General features: G+C 44.2%; 2 protein-coding genes across 2 annotated transcripts in view; one reads left to right on the top strand and one right to left on the bottom strand.

Annotated features, from left to right (window-relative positions):
• Positions 1-7,842, top strand: part of LOC124722751 (uncharacterized protein DDB_G0286299-like) — a 64,341-nt gene extending 56,499 nt beyond the window's left edge. Inside the window, exon 13 of the mRNA XM_047247891.1 lies at positions 7,777-7,842. Coding sequence (XP_047103847.1) covers positions 7,777-7,842 — 66 coding nt within the window. The remainder of the gene's footprint in view (positions 1-7,776) is intronic.
• Positions 1-26,411, bottom strand: part of LOC124721967 (polyhomeotic-proximal chromatin protein) — a 286,137-nt gene that overhangs the window by 251,666 nt on the left and 8,060 nt on the right. The window lies entirely within an intron of this gene.

Here is a 26,411-nt window from a genome sequence, read left to right as displayed (position 1 = left end):
TTTGTAAAAAACAAAGCTACAATGAAGACAATCATGCTGATTGATGTCCCCCCGACGGCTAAAGAACATTTGCTTCAAACATTTTGTAATTTGCATCTGGACGAACAGTTATTTAGGGTGATCAAGTTAAATGGGACACCCTGTATGTAAATAAGTAACACTGTGAACGGCCCATAAGTAGTGAGCGGAAATCACGACTAAAATAAAAGAAGACTTGGGACATTAAAAGTTTGAATCCAGTCTCAAGTCGAACTCAGATATTTGATAGTTAAGGTGACTGCTCACAATAAGCAATAAATCAAGGTACAAACACTGGTGTGGGGCATAATTTCATCTGTCACAATATATTCATTACTTTGCAGGAAGTTAAGTATTTTTAAACGGTTTTCACTCATATTATTCCATGTCGTTGCTTCTTCATTTGCTTCATCCCCACTGAGTCTATTCTGTATTTCTCTGGAGTCACAATCAAATATGCACTAAACTCACATAATTTGCTATATTTTATCTCAAACCAAAACTCATTGCTGTGACAAAAATGCCTCGTACCACGTTATTTTAGTAACTTCTACTAACTTCATTATTCAAAATCCAAAACAGAGGCTGCTTTGATAGATTGACTGATTAATAGATTATAGGACCAAACGGCGAGGTCACCAGTCCCAGATTCCAGAGGGGGTCACATAAGAAAGAGAGTCTGTTAAAAGTGAACAGATTCAGTCAGAGGAGTCAAATTATAAAAGAATGAACATTAAACACACACAGTGTAAGCATAAAAGGTGAGACCAAATCTAAAAACTGGAAAAAGGGGAGTGGGAGGCGTACATGGGGTCACAGACTGTGAAGACTGCAAAAGGAGTCCCAATCACAACCAACCAACCCCTGCGCCAAGACGAAAGGAGAACCTTATATCTGGAAATAAAAACCACTTTCACGGAGGAAACCAAGGACCAGGTCTACCATCCGTGGATCGTCCGCTAATATTAAATTTAAGGAAGCAGGAACACTATACTTAGCACGAAGGGTCGAAAGAAGGGGACATGCCACTAATATAAGAAATATCGTCAGTCTGGTGCCACAACCACATTGCGGGGGTGGGTTGTTATGTAGGAGGAAACAATGGGTGAGCTGGGTATGGCCAATGCGTAAACGACATAAAACAGTTGACTCCTTCTGAGAGGGGTGGAAAGAAGTGCCCTAAACTGCAGTAGACTCCCTGATTGTGCGGAGTTTATTACTATGAGCAGTAGCGTTCCAGATGGCATTCCACTGTTGGGCAAAGAGAGATTTGACATAGATCTGCATATCTGCAGCTGGAATCGTGAAAGGAAAAGGGGGTAAGTATCCGCTTCTCTAGCCAAACAGTCAGCCAGTTCATTTCCTGGGATTCCCACATGACTTGGGACCCAGAGGAAGACGACTGAACAGGCGGCATGCTAAAGGGCAAGGTCATGGATGGCAGAGACCAAGGGGTGACGAGAGTAGCATCGATCAATAGCCTGAAGGCTGCTCATGGGATCTGAACAAATTAAAACACTATGGAGGGAAGTCTGAGAAACAAAAAGGAGGGCCCTGTAAAGGGCTAGAAGCTCTGCTGTAAATACACTACATGATCCTGGCAACAAATGGTGCTCGAAGCTGGTACGAGATTTCAAAGCATAACCCACCTTATCAGTAGTCTTAGAACCATCAGTGTAAAGGATGGTGGCACCTTGGAACTCTGAAAGGATGGCACATACACGATGCTGGTAAACCATAGGAGCAACAGCCTTGGGACCCTGGAAGAGAGCGGTCCTAATCTGTGGTCTAGGCACCATCCAAGGGGGGGTACGGGAGGAAAGACATAGGGCACAGTCCAGTGAGTGCAGATGGAGATCCCAGCAGAGGGTAGCGAGACGCATACCAGCTGGAAATCCCACCCGTGGGTGGGTGTTAGGAGGAAGACATCCCTCACTGTTGAAGAGCACAGGTATGGTCAGGGAATTAGCGATTGGCGACTGCATAAGAAACGAGGATTTGGCTCCGTCGGATGTGTAGCGGGGGAATCCCTGCTTCTGTGAGGAGACTATCAACAGGACTAGTACGAAAGGCACCAATAGCTAGATTTACCCCACAATGATGGATAGGGTCAAGGAATTTCAAAGTGGAACGAGCGGCTGAGCCATAAACCTGACTATCATAATCGAGTCTGGACAAAACCAGAGCACAGTAAAGATGGAGAAGAGTAGAACGGTCTGCACCCCAAGATGTGTGGGCCAGGAGGCGGAGAGCATTAAGCTTCCACAAGCATGTAGTCTTTAGGTGTCGACTGTGGGACAGCCATGTCAGCTTGTTATCAAAAATAAGGGTCAAGAAGCGGGACTGCGTTGCAACATCAAGGATCTGGTTGCCTAAATAAAGCTCTGGATCAGGGTGTACTGTGGGTCGATGACAAAAATGCATAACCCGCGTTATGGTTGAGGAAAACTGGAAGCCATGGGCAGTGGCTCACGCTGGGGTAACCAGAGGCCCAACAGATGTCACAAGCCCATTTATGGCAATAAGGAAGATCGTGACACTTAGCACAGAACCCTGTGGGATACCATTCTCTTGAATCTGAGGGGTGCTGAGTGAAGTGCCAACTCGAACCCAGAAGAGCCGGTAAGCCCTCCCAGTCATGGAGGGTAACTAAAATGTGATGGCGCCAAGCCATGTCATACACCTTATGTAGGTCAAAGAACACTGTGACAAGGTGCCGGTGGTGAGTAAAAGCCTGTCAGATGGCCGATTCCAATCGGAGTAAACGGTTAGTCGGAGATCGCCCTGCCCAGAAGCCACACTGATATAGTGACAAAAGGCACCGAGATTCGAGTACCCAACATAATCTGGAGTTGACCATGCTTTCAAGCAGTTTACAAAACACAATTGTAAGGGTAATGGAGTGGCAGCTGTCGAGTGACGTTGGTATTTTCCTGGGCTTAAGGATGGGGATAACTATACTGTCTTTGTGATGGAAAAGCACCCGTGAGCCAGATGTAATTGAAGACCGTGAGGAGCTGTTGCCTCTGGGGAAAGTCTAAGTGTTGAATCATCTGATTGTGAATGTTGTCTGGCCCTGTGGCTGTCTGTCGTGAAGAGCTAACAGCCTGCACCAATTCCCATTCAGTGAAAGGAGCATTGTAGGGCTCAACGTGGAGCAGGATGAAATGAAGGGGGTCTGCTCAACTCTGCGTTTCTGCTGGAGAAAGGCAGGAGGATAGGAAGCGGATGATGATGCCATCACAAAGTGTGTCGCAAGGTGTTCTGCAAGGACCAATGGATCAGTGCACAGAGCTCCTTGGATGTTCAGACCCTGGACAGTTGACTGTTGCTGGTGGCCTAGAACGCTACAGGCCTTCGACCAAACCTGTGATAAAGAGGCAAATGTCCCCAGGGAGGAAACATAGCGTTCCCAGCATTCCTTTTTACTCCGCTTAATAATGTAACGAGCCTTAGCACGAAGATGCGTAAAGGTGAGGAGGTTGGGTAAAGGTGAGGAGGTTGGTCTGGGAGGGATGTCGCTTAAATCACTGCAGCGACTGCGACGTCTTTGGTCCACCACGGTACAGGTCGATGACGAGGTGGCCCTGGGGATAGGGGGACAGAAGTGCCAGCAGCATGAAGAAGAGTGGCAGAGATGCCTTGCACAACTACATCAATGGAATTCAAGAGGGAGGTGTCAAAGTGGACAGCAGACACGTAGAAAGGCCAATTGGCCCTGCGGAATGCCCAACGTGAGGTCCTGTCTGCCTGGTGGCAGCAAGGAAATGATAATGTCACTGGGAAATGGTCACTGTCACAAAGGTCGTCATGGGATGACCAATGTAGGGAAGCCACGAGGGCGGGGGAGGAGATCGCGAGATCGATAGCACAGAAGGTGGCATGAGCAGAAGTGAAGTGGGTAGGGGAACCATTGTTGAGGAGACACAAATCGAAGTCCATGATAAGTTGGTCGATTAGGATACCCGAGTCGTTGATGTAGCACTCCCCCACAGTGGATGGTGGGCATTGAAATAACTAAGGAGGAGAAACTAGGGCGGGAGTTGCTGAAGTAAGATAGATAGTGCAACGTAAGCAAGTGGCCTAGCTGAAGGGAGGTAGACATTGCAAATGGTGATTGCCGGAGTCGTTTGCACCCTAACCGCTATCACTTCTAAGGTGGTATGTAGGGGGATCCAATCACTAAGGACATCGAAGTGAACTTAAGTGTAGACCCCACCAGATGCTATCCCAGGGTCAGCATGGTTCCAACAGAATGCCTGATAAGTATGTAAATTGGAGAGTGGTAGTCACGGAAATGTGTTTCTTGGAGAACAAGACAGAACACAGAATAAGGGGAGACAAGACGTTGCATTGCCAGTAGGTGACAATAGTAGCCGGTGCAGTTCCACTGGATGATCGTGTGGCGTGAGTCCAAGGTAGGCATGAAGGAGCTGAGGAGGAGGTCAGGTCACTTGGTCAGTAGTTCTCACCAACAAGGATGGGGGCGACATCCGTAAATAAGATGTCAGACTCAGGTTGCGAGAGGGGAGTTGGCACCTCCGGGAGCACCGGAGACACCTTCTCTTGGGACTTATGTTTCTTTATCTCTTTCTCTTTCTGAGGTGGAGGAGGACAGGACAAAAGGGGAGTACAGGCGTCTGCAAGATCGGGAACCAAAAGAGAGTGGGCGACCTTGCGGCCCACAGATAGTGCACCTCGTGGCCAAGTGGTGTTAGTCTTCTCGCCTGAGAGACGCCGGGGAGAGGGTTCTCTGGAGGGTGCGCGATCACCGGCATATGCTGAAGAAGGGGGGCACTTCTTTGTCCGGGGTGGGGGGGGGGGGGGCGACTCCCTGACAGGAGGTCGTGGAAATGGGAGGGGAGAGTGGGGTGGCGCTGGGGTAAGGATGAGGGAGTAGGAGGAGGAGGAGGAGGAGGAGGAAAGGAAGTAACTGAGGCAAAAGTTGAAGATAGTGTCAGCACATGGAGTCTCTCATACTTTTGGCGAACCTCATTGTAAGACAGGCGATCCAGGGACTTATATTCCTGTATCTTCTTTCTCTCTTGTAAGCCGGGCAATCCGGTGAGCAAGAGGACTGGCTGTCAGCACAATTAAAATACACAGGAGGCAGAACACAAGGGGTTCCCCCATGGATGGGGTGGCCACAGTCACCACACAAAGGGTCCGCCATACAGCGGGAAGACATATGCCCAAAACGCAAACACCGAAAGCACCGCATAGGTGGAAGGATGTACAGCTTCACGTCACATCTGTAGCACATAACCTTGACCTTCTCTGGGAGGGTATCCCCCTCGAAAGCCAGGATGAAGGCGCCAGTGTGGTTGTCTTTGCGACCCTTCTGCACACGTCGAAGAATATGAACACCAGGCCACTCCAGATTAGCCTGGAGTTCATCAGTTTGAAGGGTGAGGTCCCTATGAAAAATGATTCCCTGGACCTTATTCAGAGATTTCTGAGGAGTGATAGACACCGGGACGTTGCTAAGACGATCACAGGCACGAAGAGCTGTGAATTGGGTGGCAGAAGAAGCTTTGATCAACAGGGAGCCCGACCGCATCTTACTAATAGGCTCCACTTCACCAGACTTGTCCTCGATATTTTCCACGAAAAACAATGGCTTTGTGGCAGTAAATGTGTCCCCATCCGTCCTAGTACAGATGAGGTAACAGGGGAAAGGTTTCAGCCCAAGACAGCGAGCCTAGCTCTCCTCCCATGGGGTAGCCAGGGAATGGAATGCTGCCAGGTCAAGACAGCATTTAAGGATCCTTTACCATTCAGAGAGACGGCCATGGGAGAACGGCCAGATTATTGCAGCTTGATACGCTTCATGTGCCAAGCATCCACCCTGATACCACCCACTCCAACCAGGGACTCTGGGGCGCCACCCAGCCACAGCAAAGGCTGTCGGGCACGGTGGCCAATGCCGGAAGTTCCGATGCTCCAAGAACACAAGCAACTACTCCTTGGCATACATGGGGAGGGAACAACTCAGATATCAGTAGTGTGATCCCTGTGTTGTCAGGGGGCTCAGCCCTATGGGTACATAACAGCCCCACCACACAGACTGGCTACAGATACTGGTGACCTAGCAGGGTAGAAGGGGGTTACAGTGGGGAAGGGAGAGGGGAGAGGAATCCACACTGTAGATGCTAGGGAGGGAGTTCTTGCCCATATGGCTCACACTAAAAACAGGAAATTTTGAAATGGAGGTCAAACCTCAAGTAGGGACCGAAATGCCAAAAGAGTGAAAGAACCGGCAAAAGGAACAAAATTGCAACCAGTACAGGAAACCAGAGGAATAGCCAGGTCTACATAAAGCAGAACACCAAGAGAGGGGAAGGAGGTAGCAATGGGGAAGGAGTGGGGATAGAGAGGGAGGGGGCAGGGAGGAATAAAAGCAGTTAGGGACTGAAGAATGAGCTGCAATAGCTCGGACCCCGTGTGTGCCACGCACGAACTCACGAAAGAACCATGAGCCCCTGTGGGAACAGGCTGCTTTGTTTGCCTTAAATGCAACTGCTGGCTCAGTGGTGTTTGGACCTTTTTCTCTACCATCTGTAAGACTTCCTTTACACAATTTGTAACAGGAATCCTAACCAACAGAATAATAGCAGGACACTTCAACTTCTTTTTCTTTAGAAATTAAAAGCTCTCGTTTAACTTACCTTCACAAATTGTATACTGTGCCTGATATCTAACCAGTGTGACCTGAACTTCACTAATCATATGAACATCTCTGTTGGATGGACTATACACATCTCGTTTAAGCGTCAGACAAAAATACCACAAACAACGTATTCTGAGCGTTATTTGCTTCTTCACTTTTCTGTCTACCTGCTTCAGCCTGTGCAGCCAACACCTACAAGAGGGGCAGTGACAGCAAGTGATGCTCAAACGGCACACTTTTTTTCACAACTTGAGGCGGTGCCTTTGGTGAAGATTAAATGTGCCTCTCTTAACTTCGGAGAAGACGTAATCCCGGTCTATTTCGGTGACTTCTCAATTCCTGAAGTCGTGACGGTAAGACAGGATCTCTTTTCTTACCATACCATATCTTGAAAGTAGCCTGTTAATTATTGAGATTTCCTCTGGGACTTTTTGCTACAGCCTTTGATACATTATATTACAAAATATATCAGCCCCTCTTGATCTGAAGATACTGTTCTCTCATGGGAACACTCAACACTAAACAAAAGTCTCTATACAGGAACATACTATATAATACAGCCTCGTTGTTTATATGCCTTTCATAAATACAAGACCACTGGCATAAAATGTGGGGGTATACAAGGATAACTATATGCAAACACTGCAGTTCAATATAAGTATTTTATTTAACAGTGGCGTTCAACAACAGACTGCATTGTTGTCAGATTAGCCTCCCTCTCCCCCCTGTAATGTCAAGCAGCATTGCCAGATATCCCCTCTCCCTTCAAGATCACCACCTCTTCTACATCCTGAAGGTCACACCCTTGGCCACACCCTACTTAAACCCCCTCCCCTCGCAACTGCCCACTCCCATCTACTCTCTCCCCTGTCTGTGTGTGTTCAGATGTTCTACTTAAACTATTTTGGAGTAATATATCTGTGCACCCTTTTATATTACAATTAATCTGTAAAAAATTTCCACATGAACGTTAGAGCAGCATGCACCCCCAATGCGTACATTACAAGAAATGGTTGTGCACGTGTTCCGAGTGAGCAGAACAGCCAGTTGTGGATGCGAATTGCCTGGTTTGAACATGCTCCCTGTAGATTATGACTTTTTCACCACCACCACCACCACCACCACCACCACCACCACCACCACCACCTCTCTAAAGTCTGGTTTGAACATGCTCTCTGTTAGTTTTGACTTGTTCAGCACTTCCCACTACCACCTCTCCACTGCAGGTTGTGACATATGCACCTGCAGGCGCAGGCAGCAGCTGTACAGTGCACGTATGGGCCAAGAGTAGGATTCGCAGAATCCACGAGCTGTGGGCACTGCAGAAGTGGGCGTTAGCAGCAACTGTTCCTGCTGAGTGGGGGACGACAGGCATCCCGCAGCCAGGTCCTGCCATCTCCGAGACAATTTTGGATGATCTACAACTGTTTCATGAGTAAAGCTGAACTGAAAAGAAGAATCACACCCAGAACACATCTGATTTTTCCCCCAAACAGATACCTGAGCTGTAAAGCAGAACAGCACATCGGAGGGTGGCCATACGTTTTACAGTTGTCAATGTTGCATGTGTAATAATGAGTTCGGTATATATGTGATGTGACCCTGAGGCATCTTGATGAAATGGAGCACTCGGGTACATAATAGTGCGCTGTATGTGAGCTATGCAGTCCAACATGCTATTGATGAATGCATCAGTTGGCTGCCAGAAGTAAATAGCTTTTATGATTCGCTATGATGTTTGGTTTTCTTGGGCGCTCAACTGTGCAGTCATCAGCGCCCATACAAAGCCCCAATTTTTTACACCTTCCAATTTCTTTACTCTGTCCAATTTATCCACCGTCACGAATGATGATGATGATGATGATGATGATGATGATGATGATAAAAAGATGAGGACAACACAAACACCCAGTCCCCGGGCAGAGAAAATCACCATCCCACCTGTGAATTGAACCCCATGATCCAGAGGCAGCAATGGTAGCCACCAGACCACGAGCTGTGGACATGATTCGCTATGGAAGAATTTGCCAGAGTTTGCACATCAGAAGATACAACTGGCAGAAGAGGACATTAGCCAGTAATTTGATGTATGCTATTCATCAACACATACTAATACGTATGACCTCACAGTGCCAGATATAGGCACAGAACTACATTCCTAATTGAGCATGTTCATATATCCAGCTATATGGAAAAGTTTATAATATATCTATGTGCAGTAAGTATTGGGAGCTTGAATTACTTTCGCTATTGACAAAGACAAGGCAGTAGTTGTAGTAGCACAGAATAGCAGAAAGGGAAACGAGAGCTGTTTAAGAGTAAAAGCATTACGCATTCCGATCTGTATGCGACTTCTGTGTGGAGTGAAAAGAACTTAACTGTTTAGTGCATTGAATACGTTGGGTTTTTGTACCTATCAAACATCATTTGCAGAAAGCGTTACTCTTCAGCTTTCATCTCAACCAATATGCTATGGAAAATCGTCGTTTGTTAGTGGAAGCATCTGCAAAACATGCTCTGTTAGAAATAATGTGCAAAAATTGATAGAGATAAAACATGACAACTGAATGATGGTCGATAAAGACAAACAAAACGTCCAAGACTACGACTAAAGCACATACGAAAAACAATTCCCCGACAGTACAATTAAAAGGCTCACTCAGTAAGGAATACGAAAATAATTTTAGCGGATAAAGGTAGGTAAGTACATTCATAAATAGGCAGTGGCATGAGACAACATATTGCTGCATTTATTGACAAAACAATGCATGTCAAACTTAAATTTGATGCTGGAATAAATTTTTGGCAAGTTATGAATGCCACTCATTGTCCACTAACGAAAACCCAAGAGGGTCAGAATCATACATTCAGTTATCATTGTCAGCAGCTAAATGTGCCCTGAAGCAGAAAAGAATAAGGAGGAGCCTGATTAAAACATGACGGGTTCTTCTTGCACAAGGAGCGAGTAGCATTTGTAGTGAATGCAAACTTTGAATGTGTTCTCATTCATGTGGAGGGCTGTGAAGGTGATCCAACTGCCTCACATACAACCCTCACAGAAAGGCACATACCACTTACTGCAGCATATAAGGTTGTATGTTCATATGACTCAAACAATAGTTATTTTAAATCTTATAATGGGGACAATCCAGCAAAACTGCCAGACTCTTAGCTTCTAACACCTGCAGAGCATGTTGATGAGATCTATGGCACCATTGTTCCTCTAACTACAACACAGAAATTCAATCAAAGTATGATAAATCTGTCCAGTGTCATTTTTGTGAAATGCTATTAGCAAATACAAAGAAAAACTTTGTATGAATCACTGTTATATAACAGTTAAGTGTTGCAGCATGGCTCACAATGAATGCAACTTGAACACATATCCTTGTAATCATGTTTTTCCACATTTTGAGAATGAACAATACTCACTTCACTGTCGAGCGCTTGGTTGTTAGTGTTCTACCAAGCATATAATGCTGCACTTTCTGGATTAGTTACGCTTTATGCAGCCACTGCTTCACAAACTTGCTCAAGCTACATCAGTATGATATGCATCTCTCCTCACTGCACATCCCGATGATGCTATGTTCCAGCTCATTACTAAGAAAGGAATTTTCCTTTGCAAATATCTGTATTTGGCAGAGAGGCTCTTCGAAACTGCAATACCTGATATATCTTCTTTCTCAGGAAATTTACATGTGGTGCCATCACAGATGCAGAATATGAGCATATGATGTCTGTTTGGCTGGAAATTAATATCTCCAACTTCAGGGAATATGCAGATCTGTTCAAACAGTTCTGGAATGTATTCCCTGCAACACACAGTCCGAAGCTGGTCTGCTACTAATAGTCTGCACGACAAAAACAGTAATTTGCAACATCTACATAGACACCCTGCAAGCCATCGTACAATGCGTGGCAGAGGGTACCCCGTACCACTGCTAGTAATTTCAGTTCTTGTTCCACTCCCAAATAGAGTGTGGGAAAAACGACTATCTACCTACCTCTATATGAGCCCTAATTTCTCGTACCTTATCTTCATGGTCCTTATGTGCAATGTAGGTTGGTGGCAGTAGAATCGTTCGGCAGTCAGCTTAAAATGCTGGTTCTCTAAATTTTCTCAATAGTGTTTCTTGAAAAGAGCATTGCCTTCACTCCAGGGATTTCCATTTGAATTCCCGAAGCATCTCTGTAACACTGGCATGTTGTTCGAACCTACCGTTAACAAATCTAGCAGCATAACTCAGAACTGCTTCAATGTCTTCCTTCAGTCTGCCCTGGTATGGAAGCCAACACTCGAGCAGTACTCACGAATAGGTTACAAGTGCGTCATATATGCATTCTCCTTTGTAGATGAACCACTCTTTCCTAATATTCTCCCAATAAACCGCAGTCGACCATTCACTGACTCATCACCACCCAGCCCAAACCACTAAGGACAGAAACTTGAATTTTGGAGAGGGGGTTTATCTTATAGTATAGATATCATTTACAAAGGTATTTTTCGAAATTCCACACCTAAGGGGTGAAAGACGGAAGGAAAGGGTTTTTAAAATACGTCACTATTAAGACAATTTCGAAGCTAGAATTACATTCAGAAAGGCCATGTTTCTACAGCCTTAATTAGTGCGAAAAGTTTAGTCGGTGTCGCAATTTGTGAACTAAATCAAAGAAATCTATTTAAGAGTTGCCACGACAAATCATTTTTGTTAGAATTGCATAGAAAAAGAAATGGCTCTTTAATACATCAATTTTTCAGTAGGCCTAATGTATGTTCATAAAATTATTTTTGTTGTAATTACTACCCAAACGCTCTAAGCTAGTGTTTAAATAAAACACCTAAGCACACACGGACAGCAGAGGGGGAAAGGAAGAGTCAGGAGAATTCTGGGGAAGGGGGAGAGGAAAGGTGTGACAGAGGGGGGGGAGTCTGGAAATGTTGCATGGCGTCATAAAGGAGAGGGGAAGGGAAATCTAACAGCAGTGCAACTTGTTTTCGAACTGGTGGTACTCCACTGCTCTCTCTCTCTCTCTCTCTCTCTCTCTCTCTCCCCCCCTCCCACACACACACACACACACACACACACACACACACACACACACACACAACCACTGGGATGGAAATCATCATCTTGACATGTCATACTAAAATTTTTAGGGAAACTATTTTACTGTTGCTGCCAAGGTGTGGAAGCAATTGATTACATAAGCTATCTGGTTCTGTGGAGATATTTCTAACTGGATATTTATTTACTAGTCAGGGGCACTGTTAGTTTCTAGTTGTTTTGAATTAAAACGTAGTATATTACGTTCTCTTGAGGGGTGGTTATGAGTGAAGTTAGGCTGATATTTGTCAGATACAGACACTTTTGCATAGCAAACTGTTAGAAGTTTAGCAGTATCGAAGCGATAGGTGTAAATATCTTCTTTGGCGAGAGTTATTTGGCTCCTAGTTGTAGGATGACGGCCACTAGTATTGCTTGTTGGAGGATTTCATTATAACGACTGCTTTATTTTGAGCATTATCTTCCGTAACTGTGACACGCACGTGTCTGCTTCAGAGCTTCAATCCAGATGCTGTGCCAATGGAAGGGACAATCAACATTGAGACAGGACCTGTGTCTGCAACAGGGGGTCAGATGCCGACAGCTACATCTTCTGAAAGAACTGCTCAAGGTGGACAGGTGAGCAAATGTTTATCCACTGTTCATGTTTAAACATTAATTTCATAGAAGCGCCTTTCGTGTGTTCCACTACCTAAACACTGTGTTGAGGCGAAATTACGATCACATAAACTGCGATGATTCTACAGGTTGTTCCAAACCTGAAGTACCAGCACTTTTTATCGAAACCAGCATGGTGGACCCGTTTCCGGTAAAATTTATTTTTTTCCAGTTAAGGACGAATTGTGTGGTAAACAACATGAAGTTTCCTGATAACTGTAGGATATGCGTTGAACTTCAGAATTTCGAATCGAAAGGTGGTACAAAATAAATAGGGTTGAACAGAGTCCACAAAACTGAAGTGGTGTTCAACCCATCAGTGCAAGGAAGATGATTTTGATGTAATCACATCGGCCCAAAGTACCAAACAACCACTCAGACAAAAAAGTTTTGTTTTTGACAGTTCAAGTTAACCTATTAGTTCTGTACCAACTTTTCATTTTGAATTGTGAAACAGACATGTTTACACACTTACTAAAAAACTTCAGACAGCTCAAGCTTCATCATTCAATTATTCCTTATTGGTTTGCTTAAAAAGCCTTATTTTCGAAAATGATGAGCTCTACCGATTACGAGAAATAGTGGACCGTTAGTCCTGAGACATCTGTTGTACTATCTTGTAAACAGGAAAAACGTTGCGATGAGTTAGCTCCCTTTCGGAATGCAAGCAGAAACTTTATCTGAACGACCTATTGACTGAACCTACGGACTAGTAGGAATATGACAGCATAGAACACAGTTGCCTCATTGTGTTTCCTAGCAGGTCAATAATTTCATCTTCTAGTGTAATGTGCAAGATACAAAATGTACTTACCCAAGTCTACTAGTAGCATGCAGAACCACCCTTCCTCCTGGATGACGGGAACGACAGTGGAAGCGCTGGGCGATATATACACTGGCGTCCAAACTAAAGGAACAAACTGTTATTTCCCCGTCCTGTGTCTATTTCACAATATAATCATACAAACTGTCAACTAGACGTCCGTACGATCTTGTTTTGCACGGAAGATGGCATTCCAGTCAACGGACAACCGTGCCACCGATGACGTCAGGGCACCTATCAAACGGGGTAGTATTTGCCGGATAGTCCCACATCCACAATCGCTGTGTACACAGTCACAGACGGTGCAGTATGGCACAGAGAAGATGCCTACCAGACACACTGTGGTGGAGGGCAATAGGAAGAACGAAAGCAGGAAAGCCGCAAACTGATGTGAACCGATGGCTTAATGTGAATCGTTCTGTTGTTTCCCGAATGTGGCAACAGTTGATAGAGACCGAAACTGTATCCCGAAGACCACGGCAGAGCCGACCACGTGTGATATCAGAAAAGAGGACCGTTATTTGACTGTAGGGGCACGACAGTACCGCCTTAGTACTCCACGACAACTGGCACGTGAGCTAGCAGCATCCACTGAACGTGTTGTATCGAGGCAAACGGTGTGCAGAAGGCTTCGGCAGAATGGCCTTTATCGTCAGAGACCTGCTCTATGTCCACCTCTGTCGCGTCTTCACAAACGGGAACGTCTAGAGTGAAGTCGTCAACATGCCACCTGGGCAGTCGAACAGTGGGCCAATGTCGTTTTCACAGGTAAGTCCCGATTTAGTCTGGAGAGTGATTCTCGATGGATTCGCATCTGGAGGGAACGCGGAACACGATTTCGGGGCATTGTAGAAAAAGACTGATATATAGGAGGATCCCTAATGGCGTGGATGGAGATTCTATTTACCACTCTAACCCCTATTCATGAAACTGTACGGGTAAATCGGCAAGGTTTAACTGCTGTCAGGTATCGTGACGAGATTTTGGGACACTATTTGCGGCTGTTGCGATGTGCTGTGGGCCCAGACTTAGTATTGGTGGACGATAATGCTCGACCTTATAAAGCACGGGTGGTTGATGTTTTCATGGAAACGGAAGATATTGCACGCATGGCGTTGCCTGCTCTCTCTCTCCCGATTTGAATCCCATACAGCATGTTTGGTATGCACTAGGAAGATGGCTTCCACCACGTCGGCATCCACCAATCACTCTCCAAGACTGCGAGCAGCTCTGCAGGAAGAATGGGCGTTACTGATGACATCGTTCACAGCATGCCCCATCTTTGTCAGGCCTGTATTGCTACCAGAGGAGGTCGCACCCAAACTGAAAACATTAACCAGTTGTCGGGATGAGTGTGCAAATCCGTTAAGTTGGAAAAAACGAAGAACATTTTTGTCTACCGTCATGCGTCTTGCAGTTGTTTACGTTCTAAATTCTTTGTATTCTTTCTTCTATACTATCAGCTGTTTATACTGTTTTGTGGCAAAAAAACCAGTCTTGCAAAATTTCCGTTTGTTTCTTTAATTTTGGACACCAGTGTAGATCCGAATGGTCACAGCGCGTGCGTCTCGCTCGACAGCAACGTAGATGTGCTGCACCAGATGGACGTCGGGTCTCCTCTGTCAGCGGTTTTAGCAACGGGTCGGAGGATTATCATACTGAATACAAACGTTACCAACGGGGTACTGTAGAAGAACAGACTTCCATGATGTGCCAGCAGATTCATGTATCGTTCGTCTGTGAGGAACTCTGGTAGGCGTACCACGACCCTATTTAATCCTTTGTGGATACTTTTCGTAGGTGCAAATCTCCAGCGGCCTCGACTAGACTCATTCACCTAAGAGGCAGTAACGCGGTCTCTCTCTCTCTCTCTCTCTCTCTCTCTCTAACATGGACGCTATTAGGATTGGAACAGCTTTTTAAGTGTGGCAACGTAGTTTTTCGCGGTGATATTCTTCAATAATTACTGCACACAATTTGTGCCGCGTCAGATTTGCATGTAGTCTCAAGCTTTCGACGATTTCCTCCATTGTCATTATTAGGAGCTACCAATAAACCGAGTGCTACTTTGCATGGACACGTCACGAAGTCCCGGAACTTCAGGTTCTACCAGAGATTAGGTCGATGTCTTTGATAGGTTCTACCAGAGATTAGGTCGATGTCTGTTACGGAAGAACACGGGTAGCGATGCTGTTTTTGTTAGACAGTGGCTGACTCAGCTTATTTCATCAGACGCCGTTGAGATTAGAATGTGTAACAACTTTAACTGGGACACCGACTATATACTCTCAGCGGTTTGTTGAAACGGCCACTTGTTGCTGGAAGACAGCAGAGAACTTAGCTGAGTCATACCGCTACCAATGTTCTTTCATCATAGACATCGACATAGTCTGGTACCATATGAAACTGCCGTTACTTAGTGACGTAATTTCGACAAACAGAGTAGCATGCAGTCTACAGGATATACCGGACGACGGACGTCGAAAGATTGAGCCAGCGTACAGATCTATCACAGCAACAACTCCATATGCCACTCCATTTTACATCACAGCTATTTTCCTGCTTGTATGAAAAAACGGGATATATGTATTATCGGATTTATGTACATGTGTAGTATGTTGACTAGTGTATAAATAACATGGACACGTTAACTAGAACATAGGAGCGTTCTTCTATAATAGCGAAGAAATGCATTGCCCCTATGATTTGATGCTCATTAAGACTTGCTCTTAACTTTAAAGCAGAAAGAGACAAGTGTCGATTAGGACCACCACGGAGCCTCGTGGATTCTCCGCTACTCTTGCCGAATGAATTTATCAACTGGATATATTGGACATCTGGAAATGCTGAGAGACAAAGTGTCAAATAAAAGCGTTATCTCACTGAAATTATTTCAAGTAATATCCTTGATGTTCACGGTCAGAATAGTTCATCTGACATTCTCAACGATAGTACAAAAATGAAATTATCAGATGTAGATGTTCGTTTGGACAGCTGAAGAGTCTTACAATGAAAGTATTTACGAGTCTAGTCATCAGACCGAAGACTACATCAACAGTAACAACACTGACGTCCTTTCCGAGCTCTTGAAAGTTTTAGTAATAAGTAACGAAAAATTTTTTTTTTTTTCGTTTTCAACGAAAAAAATCTAGCATGTTTAAGTGTACTCCGACATTACAGTCTTCTGTTGTCTTGTGATGTAATTTTGTATATATGAACTACTCTGTGATATTTATCATTCTGTGGCCAAACATTGGCAATACTTCTTTTTGTGTGTTATTTCGACATGTTAGCCCAGAAATTACCCCTTTCTGCTGTAATTGACCAGATCCCACCGAGAAGCTGCTTAGCTGCGTATATACCTTATTATAATGCTCCGTTTTCATAAACAATTCGTATTACAGAATTTGTTTGACGATCAGACTATCTAAGCATGCATCAAGTAGTAGTTCTGACAGTTTTATGAGAACACTGTAAGCTCTTAGTTTGCTAATCGAGACTATACTTCGTGGAATACAAACCTGTTGCTACCGCATTACAGTGGATTGAGAATGTTGTGGGGCTTTTGTCATTTATGGTATCCCTTTTATCAAATAATTGAGTATTAATTGGGACGTTCCATGAACATTATGCAAGTCTATTTTTTGTAATATCAAACGGGCGCAAACGACATACATAGTTTAACACACTGAAAGCGGGCGTTATAATCGAAAAACTGAATGATAGTATAAGTGGCATCAGCGTATTACACCTGGTGTGCCAAATTGCCCAGCACGCAGGCAGACATTTCTGAGTCTCGGCATCTGCATTCGTCAATTCGTCATTAGCTACCCAGATCACTTTTCTTACGTGATCTGGGATTAGCTGTCCACAGCAGCTGAACAATAATCTGTCGCGTCCATTAGCAAATGTAGATCACGTCACTGAAAACAAGAGTAACCATCTTTGAGTGGACGTCATGAACTATTTTCTCAAAAAAAGTCTATTTGGAGGAACGACAATCATGGCAATGGCCTTACTGAGACCTGGAAAATATTCCCGTAGTCCGAATGTAGTTAGTACCAGAAATTTTTACTTGATGAGTTATGAACCGCCAAATTCTTCACAGGCGCAGCTCTGTCCATCAGAAGAGGAATAGAAAACCCATTTGTGTTTTTGGCAGCACAAAGAAAGCTAATCTACGACACGATATCATGTACTCGAGTCGCGAGATTTGCACGTTTCTTGGTCACCACGTTCGATAATAAAATGGTTAGACACTATGATACGAAAAAAATTTTTAAGGCATTTTTACTTTTCTTGTTGATATTGTGAGCGTCCTCTTACTTTCAACAAGGTTTCGTTCCCTAGTCCCTTTAGGTTGTCTTCACAGTCTTGTGCACCCCGTTTTCGACGTACAGTTAGCTTGCCCTATCCGGTATAATCCAAAAAGAGTAGCTGTTTTTATAGCAGATGCACTAATTAAAATCGCATCAAAAAAGTCCCGTTACAGAATTATCAATGGTCACTTTTTCTGGACGTACAAAAAGCCTTCTATCTGCATTTTACAGAAATCCTTGACAAATTACTTGGTTGTTGGCGTGTGTACATATCACAGGTTAAGGCTAAGACACAGAGGATGTTCCTTACTGTATTTATGTGCATGACTCCCGACGGCTTCCTTGGTACTGCTATGCTCGAACAATAACACTGTTCTACAAATAAAAAAAAAAACTTTTTTTCTATTTCTGATAAAAATATTGTGATCCTAGTTGTATTTTGAGTGCTGAATTGAAAACTGTTTTTCTTTCTTTTCTGTCAGGGATAGTTTATGAGTAATCGCAATTTTATTTCTTATTTCAGTTTCTGATATAGTGCAGCAAACGTGTGGTGAAATTCGACAAACAAATGCACATCTTTATGATGTTATAAGTTCAACACATTAATGGAGGGTGGGATCTAACATATAACACAATAACCTTTGTGTATACACTTTGAAGCATTTATTTGACATGAGAAATTACAGAAAATTGACAAACAATGAGCCACTGCCTTGTAATGCACATCACTTTTTTCTCTCGTATTATGAATCTTTCTTATCTCGAATGATATTCCAGCAATAATCTGCTAACACAGAAGGTACCCACTTCCTTTCATAGCGCCTTTCTATGGTAGAAATGTCTTTATGGAATCTTTCCCCATGTTCATCCGATACGTCACTACAACTCTGTGAGGTAGTCCAGATGAGAGTCCATCACATGTACCATCAATGACATATTGCACCCCAAATCCTGATATGCTTTGATCACATCCTTCACCATTGCTTTGTAGTTAGTAGCTCTTCTTCCGAGGAAGTTTTCCGACAACATCTTCAAACAGTCCCATTCGGTTTTTTCTTTATCAGTTAAAAATGCTTCAAAATTTGCATCTTTCTGCAGCTCCCTGATTTGTGGGCCCACAAATACACCTTCCTTTATTTTTGCAGCTGAAAGACGGGGGAATTTGGTAGCTAGATATGCAAACCCACAGCCTGTTGGATCCATGGCCTTCACGAATTGTTTCATCAGGCCAAGTTTGATGTGAAGCGGTGGAAGTAGTATATATTCAGGAGCTACCAGACTTTCGCGTTGTACAGTCTTTTCGCCAACTTTCCATCTTCGCCTAGGCCATTTCTTTTTCATGTAGTGAGTATTTCGGTCTCGACTATCCCACTCACAAAGAAAACAGGCATACTTTGTGTAGCCTTTTTGCACTCCCAGTACCATAGCAATTACCTTGAAATCTGCACATATTTTCCATTTGTGTTCATTGTATTTTAATGAATTTAGCATCCTTTGTACGAATTCGTAATCCTCTTTTGTCAAACTAGCTTAAGCTACTGGAACAGAGGGTATTTTGTTTCCGTTATGGAGCAAAACACCCTTCACACTTGTTTTCGATGCATCTATGAAAAGTCTCCACTCCTGTGATATATAAGTGAAGTTCAGCACTTTCATCAGGCCAGCAACGTCATTGCAAAATGTCAGTGCTTCGTCAGTTGAAAAATAAGAAATAAAGGCATGTTCTCTGTGCCTGAACACACTGATTTTAGTACTTTGGTGCAGTAGATTATACTCTTGTAATCTTGAACCAAGCAGCTGCGCCTTTTGTTTACTTAGTCCTAGATCACGTACTAAATCATTTAAATCTGCCTGTGTTAACAAATGTGGCGATGACTCACTTGTGCAGTGATATAAAGAATCATCATCTGTGATTTCTTCAGTACTACTTATTTCACTGTCACTCGGAATTTGACCTCGAGCTCTTCAAGGTACTGGAAGGTTGTCGGAATGCTGCACTGGCATTCTCGCTGAAGGCAGATCTGGGTAAACAATGTGCCTCTTCGACTTTTTGTTTGTAAAACCCTGAATTTTTGTTAGACAGAAATAACAATCAGTAACATGGTCCTTAGGCTCCCTCCACACCATGGGAACAGCAAACAACGCCACATTCTTTTTACCTTTCCGCCACTGAATTAGTTTGCAGTATCATGCAGCACAACAGAAATGTGGTGCCCATTCTTTATCTTGGTCTCCTACCTCTACTCCAAAGTAATGTTAGTACGCTTTCTTTATGACTGAAGAAATTTTCTTCCTATTTCTGGCAAAAGTGAACTTCCCACAGATGTAGCAGAAGTTGTCCGGCTTATATCGACATCCACGACGACGTGGCATTTCTGCAAATTTAAAAATACCACTTTGGTATTACACCTGTATTAAATTAATAGTAGGGAACTAGAGGAACGCTGATGTGTAAAAACAAGCAGTCGTTTTACCTTCAGCACCAGGCTCAATCAGTTTACACACAGGAACTAAAAAATTCAACCGTGCTCGGAAATATGACAGACAGTTACTTGTCAGCCAAAACACCCACTCATTAAGACTGACACAAATTGCGGCTAACACCACTGTTCTAAACTCGATGCACCTGCCCCTAGGAGGCGTGAAGCTTTACTGCCGAGGCAGCGACCGGCTGTCGCCGTTCGAGTTAACGAGATGTTTCAGGTGGTCTTAATGACATAGCTGTGGCGGGGGATAAACTAATAACTAATTCTTCCCACCTGCTGTTGCACAAGAAATTATCACGTTCTATCACTACTGGATGCGGCAACATACCCGTATTTCTCTATAACGTCTCTGTGTTTGCCATGAATTTTGAATATACATATATATACATATTACATAAAAAGTATCCCTGACAACGATATTTTGTTTACATATTTGAATTTCCCACGGAAAAATGGTCTAGAAGCACATACTTTAATATCAGAAATAAAACCTATGTCGAACAGTGTAATGGAAGGAAAATTTGCACTTACGTATACGCATATGTCTACATACGTTCGCCGCAAGCCACAGTAGTATGCGTGTCAATGTAATCGCTTATCTGTCTGTGCGAAAAAAAAGTATTTATATTTAAGTAGCCAGAACATCCTCGTCTGAGCTGCACTGTTCTGCTACGATCTCTGAAGTCGGTATGTCTGCTATGGTGCCTCTTTGACCGCTGAAGCAGTACTCCACAACTGTACGCAATACCTCTACGCCTGTACTGCGGTTCCCCTCAATTCTTCCAATAAATCTAAGATTTCCATTCGCCTTCCCTACTATTCATTTTACTTGTTCGTCCTATTTCATACTGCTTTTTAGTATTACTGCTAAATATTCAACGATGTGAAAGGATTCACAAGTTTACCACTAATCTTCTAATCGAATAACGTCATGTATTTCTCTTTATTATGAGCATTACAATGCCGTTATTATCGTGTACAGGTAACTACCAATCAGTACACCGAGTGGAAATATTTTCCAAGTCATGCAGCTTGCGATCGACAACAATGATACGGTCTTGTAGACAACAGCATCGGCAACGAACAATCTGACAGTGCTGACATTGCTAGTATATAAATTATTTATGTAAAACGAGAAAATACTGCGCTCCCTAAGATTTCCTGACAGTTCTTTCGCCAGGATCTAACTGTGGAATTTACTGTAGTCTACACGCGCGGCGCTGCTAACGAATGCACGAATTTTTATTAAGTTTTCTCTATTACTTTCCCTGTAGTCTTTTTTGCAGTAAGATTGTAGCACACACCGTTTTCACAACATTCTTCGAATGGTACCATTATACCATGGTTTGTGTTTTCGTCTTATTTGCTTTTCTTGAAACATATTTATCTGGAGCGTGGCTCAAAACGTCTTTTAGCTTCAACCACAGCTCTTTTCCGTTTGTTGGATTTGAACTAAATGTTCTCAGTTTGTCACTTAGGCCATTTGTTAATAATTACTAATTCCATTAAACACAAATACGCTCCTAGTTTTCCTAATGATCATTTCGCCTTTGGAGACCATCGTTCCTGTGATAGCATCTTCGTCGCTATTCCGTAACTCTTTAATGACATTCCCGAAAAGGTCTGGTGTCTTTTTAAACTGTAGAGTGAGTGTGTGAAGGGATGACACGGTGGAGGGGGTTGGAGGGGGGCGGAGGGGGGGGGGGGCACTGGCCTGTTAGGACATCAGACACGCCAAGGACAGATGGGGAAATCCAGCGTGTCCTGTGACGATGCGTCATCCGGTTTCGTAATGTGACCGCGTGTTCCAATGCTGCCAACCGACTTCCTTACAACGGCGTTACACATCGACCAGTATCTCAGACACACGTTATAAAATTGAAAGTGCCTATTACTACTTGGCTTAAAGTTTTCCATTGCAGGAGATGAAAATATGGGTTTTGTAACGTCAGCGTCACAGTGTGTCTTTCCATCTTTTATCGTGGATGGATACACATACGTAAACCTGATAGTTCTGTAAGAAGAACAGAGTTTCGACTAACAAATAACGCACTCAACAACTGCGAGGTAGATTCGAACGCCACGGAGCTTATCCAGCTATTATTCTCTTCAATACGGAATGCCGTCGTCTTCCTCAAATATGAGAACCATCTCGCACTACCAACTATTTGGAGAACCAAATATTTGAAGTGAACTTCTAAAGACGTTACGCCTCTAGTTTTTCACATTGACAATATGCGGCTTAGTAAGGCAACGTTAATCACTGGATATCTTGGCAACAACTGTGCATCGAAATTAGGCTTTTTCTAGTCCGATGGGCACGAACTTGTAAGCAACAATAGACGGGTGATATAACTGTTTAAATGTTGAAAGGATTCTTTACTAAAAAACGTTAAATGCTTACCAACGTGTACAAACTCGACGCCGTTTGAAAGACTGGAAAGACATTAAATAAGACATATGATATCGCAGTGCCTTTGTTATTCCGAATTACGCTGCAGTGTTCCTTCGGACAAGCATGTTCGAATGAACCTTGCAGCGTAATTCGGGACAACGCAGGCATTGCAATATAATATTTATCCGCCGACACCGGGCAAGCGACGTCCAAGTGAAATGTCTCCCCTGTACGGAAATATACATAATGCATGTACGAGCAAACGTTGTGGACACACGGCTGACGACATACGGAAGTCTGGGTCTGACAGTGAGCCCTACTGGGATGGCCAAACGGTAAGGCGGCCTCTCGCGATAACCGGGTAATCCGGGTTGGAATCCCGGTCCGGCCCAAGTTTTCATTGCCGCCATTCCATCACACAGCTGAGGACTGTCTATATTCGCAGCTGTCAATAAGTTTGTTGAATTAAATAAGACATTTCTGTGCCAGTTGTGACGCTGCACTCCTATTTCTTCATATTACCTGTAATCACACATTTGGTGATCATTTGTGGTAGAAATCACATATACTCGTACAAAGTGGAGATGACACGGAAGAACCCACTTTCAGACGCGAGTGTTATGCGCGTTGGGAGTGTAAGACTCACTGGAAGAAAATTTTGCGCAAAAGCGTTTGGCATGCGCCTAGAAACTGCACGGCCATTGAAAAATGAGTGCTCGTGTACGTTGGTATTGCAGTGACGCGTGGTAGCATCCGGCGCACAAGTTGTTACGCACAGTCAATGCTACAAGTTGTTACGCACAGTCAATGCTAATTCTGGCTTGTTCTGCTAGCTATCTTCCGCGTCACAATGGCACCCGTACTTACGTAATGCTACTCCGCGTCTGACCCATCTGGAAACGGTACGTTTTGTTGCATATGGAGTTACTCGTCATAGGACCCGCTGGCGAGTTTAAAGTGAGGTCACAGAGCTCATTTCAGATCTCTCAGGAAAATATGGGGGGCCGAAACATCAACTTGAGTTCAATATCATGTTCTTCGAACCATTGTAGTGCGATTCTGGCTGCTCTTGTGACGGACAGATATACTGCTGGAAGATGGAATCGCCGTCGTGAAAGAAAGCCAGTGTGAAGGAATGTACAGGACAAAAATGTGGAAAAACCAAAAATACAACATATTACCGTGCTTAATACGGTGTAGAAATACCGTTGGCATTCAAAACTGCTTCCAGTCGTCTCGGAACGGATAAATACGGGTCCTGTATAGTTTTAAAGTCATCTTATATCATTTTACTGCAAAATAGTGGATAGTTCACGTACCGGTGATACACCTTCTCTACAGAAGGCTCAATAATATTGTGATCTTGTGTCAGTTGTGGCCAAGGGGGACGCGACAATTCATCCTCGTGCTCACAAAGCCAGCACTAGACGATGCGGGGCTCTGGGACACACCTGATCAGCAGAATGGTCACATAATCCTTGATAATAATGCGACCTTCAATAGTAACCGTGGTCCATGGTACACCCTCCCTACCACCCCCCCCCCCCCCCCCCCCCCCCATGTTTCACTTTTGGAACGTAAATTCCGCGAGGAGTTGGGCACTGTGTGGAACGAGACGAATCCGACGAAATGACTTTCTTCTATTTCTCCATAGTCCAGGTTTTCTGCCTTCGGCACTGCATTTGCATCACTGATGAGTAGTTTTGGAATTCCAGCTCGCCCTGCAGTTCCCAACTTATGTAGCTCCCTTAGTATTGTTTTCGTGCTGACGTGGTTCACGAGTGCGACATTCATTCATTTTCCTGTATGCGGTTGCGACTCGAACCTGAAGAAAAGCCAGTCCTTGATAATTCCAGGTATGGAGAGTAAGATGGCATCGTAAGAAATTCCTGATAATTAACGATGTGGGGGGGGGGGGGGAGTGGAATATCTCACAATAACGACTATTCTCTTTAATCTCGGTTGAGAACACCGCAGTCTTTAAACATCGATAATTTATGTGGAATAATATTCATGTAATCAACACCCTTTGAAATACTAAGTATCTTAAAATTTGTTATTTATAAAACTCGACAAAATTAAATGCCAGCGCTTGGTTGGAAACAAAGAATTCCCTGAGATTTCTCTGATTCTCCAGGTGAAATGTGATTGCCGGAGAATTCCAGATTTTTCAGAATAATCGCCACCCTGTAAATCCTTGAAACAACAATCACTTCGGCTCCCTTGGTTACCGAAGTACCAACAATGTTCTGGCCACGACTGACACTTGCAACGTACTGAGGACACAGCACAGGTGCCATTCGTGGTCGAACGCAAAAAGCAAAACTTGCAGTTTTGGCTCGCATCTGCATTTATCTTCAAGCTTCCATTTCTCGCGATGTCTCCATATTTTTGACCAACTGCTTTGGTGATACGCAGTAGCTTTCCCTTAGTCCGCGGCTGCCGCGGTGCCTTCGTTTACTATCACAGTTCCCAAGGAAGCCCAGGTGAACACTGCCATGTCGTAATACTGATACCATCGGTTTGCGTCCGTGACGCGATGCATATTTCGAGCAGCCGTTCGCCTGGATGGCGGCGCGCCAAACGTGATTCATCCTGCGAGCCGACAAGTTGGTCTCATGTCCACTGGAGCTGTAACTGACGATGTCGTCGGATCGGCGTGGAAACACGTACAGGTCGCCTGTTTCAGAACCCTACCTTCAACAATGTGCGCAGAACGACGCGTTCCAAAACAGCTGTACCTGCACCGGCATTGTACTCTGTCATCATATCTACCACAGACTGTAGCCTATCCTGCTTTATAGGGCGGACAGGCCTCCGACCTTCACATTTTATGAAGCGTGGACTTCCAACACTTTGTCGCCTACTTGTCGTTTCGTCACCCTTCAACCACATTCCATAACTGCTCGCGACTGTAGCTCGCGAACAGCCGAGCAGATTCGCTGTTTCCGAGATGTTTGTTCCCAGGCGCGGGGCGATAACCAATTGCTCTTTGTCAAAGTCGCTTATGTCAATGGGTTTTATCATTTGTGGCTCCTGTCATCAAAAGAATGATTTCCCATCCAGCAAGCCAAAAGATGATCAACGTGTTTCTGTATCCCAGAGTAATATGGAGAGTAAGCTTTTCGGTTACCCTCCAGTCTTGAGGTCGTCGTCCATTTAACGTTGTTTTAGGACTTTTATTAAATTTCTGTTTTCTTTCTTTTTGTCCTATCTGTTGCAAACTGGCACTGTAAGGCCATTGTTCGGCAGCGGTCTATAAGGCATCGCGTACACGGCCGTGGTATGGAAATTTACAGTACATGGCCGCTTCATATTTGAGCGGCATGGGCCATCGCTGGCCACACAGTACAATGCAGCCGCGATCCCGGGGACTCCCACAGCAGTTGGCACGGGTAGCGCTAGCAAACACTGGCCCCTTCACGTCTTTCGGGCTCGGCATGGGACAGCAATCTCAGAGGCAACAAGATCGCGTACATCACTTCAGTCGTTCTACTGTTATTTGCCTTTCTGTTTGTTTTTGTAGCCTCTACTCGTATGCCTACACGTGGCTTGGAAACATACACTGATCGATTAATTTCCTTAGCGGAAGGGTGGCTAGTTTTTTGGGACAAAAATTTACAAAATTACAAAAAAATGGTTCAAATGGCTCTGAGCACTATGGGACTTAACATCGATGGTCATCAGTCTCCTAGAACTTAGAACTACTTAAACCTAACTAACCTAAGGACAGCACACAACACCCAGCCATCACGAGGCAGAGAAAATCCCTGACCCCGCCGGGAATCGAACCCGGGAACCCGGGCGTGGGAAGCGAGAACGCTACCGCACGACCGCGAGATGCGGGCTACAAAATTACAAGGGCTCGATTCACACAAAAAATTGGTGCATCGATGTACACTAAAGAGCCAAAGAAACTGGTACACTTGCCTAATATCGTGTAGGGGCCCACGAGTACGCAGAAGTGCCGCAAC

This window comes from Schistocerca piceifrons, chromosome X (assembly GCF_021461385.2).
Source record: "Schistocerca piceifrons isolate TAMUIC-IGC-003096 chromosome X, iqSchPice1.1, whole genome shotgun sequence".
In the NCBI taxonomy this organism is placed as follows: domain Eukaryota; kingdom Metazoa; phylum Arthropoda; class Insecta; order Orthoptera; family Acrididae; genus Schistocerca; species Schistocerca piceifrons.
The sequence above is the reverse complement of the archived record's forward strand: the minus strand, read 5'-3'. Positions and strand labels throughout refer to the sequence as shown.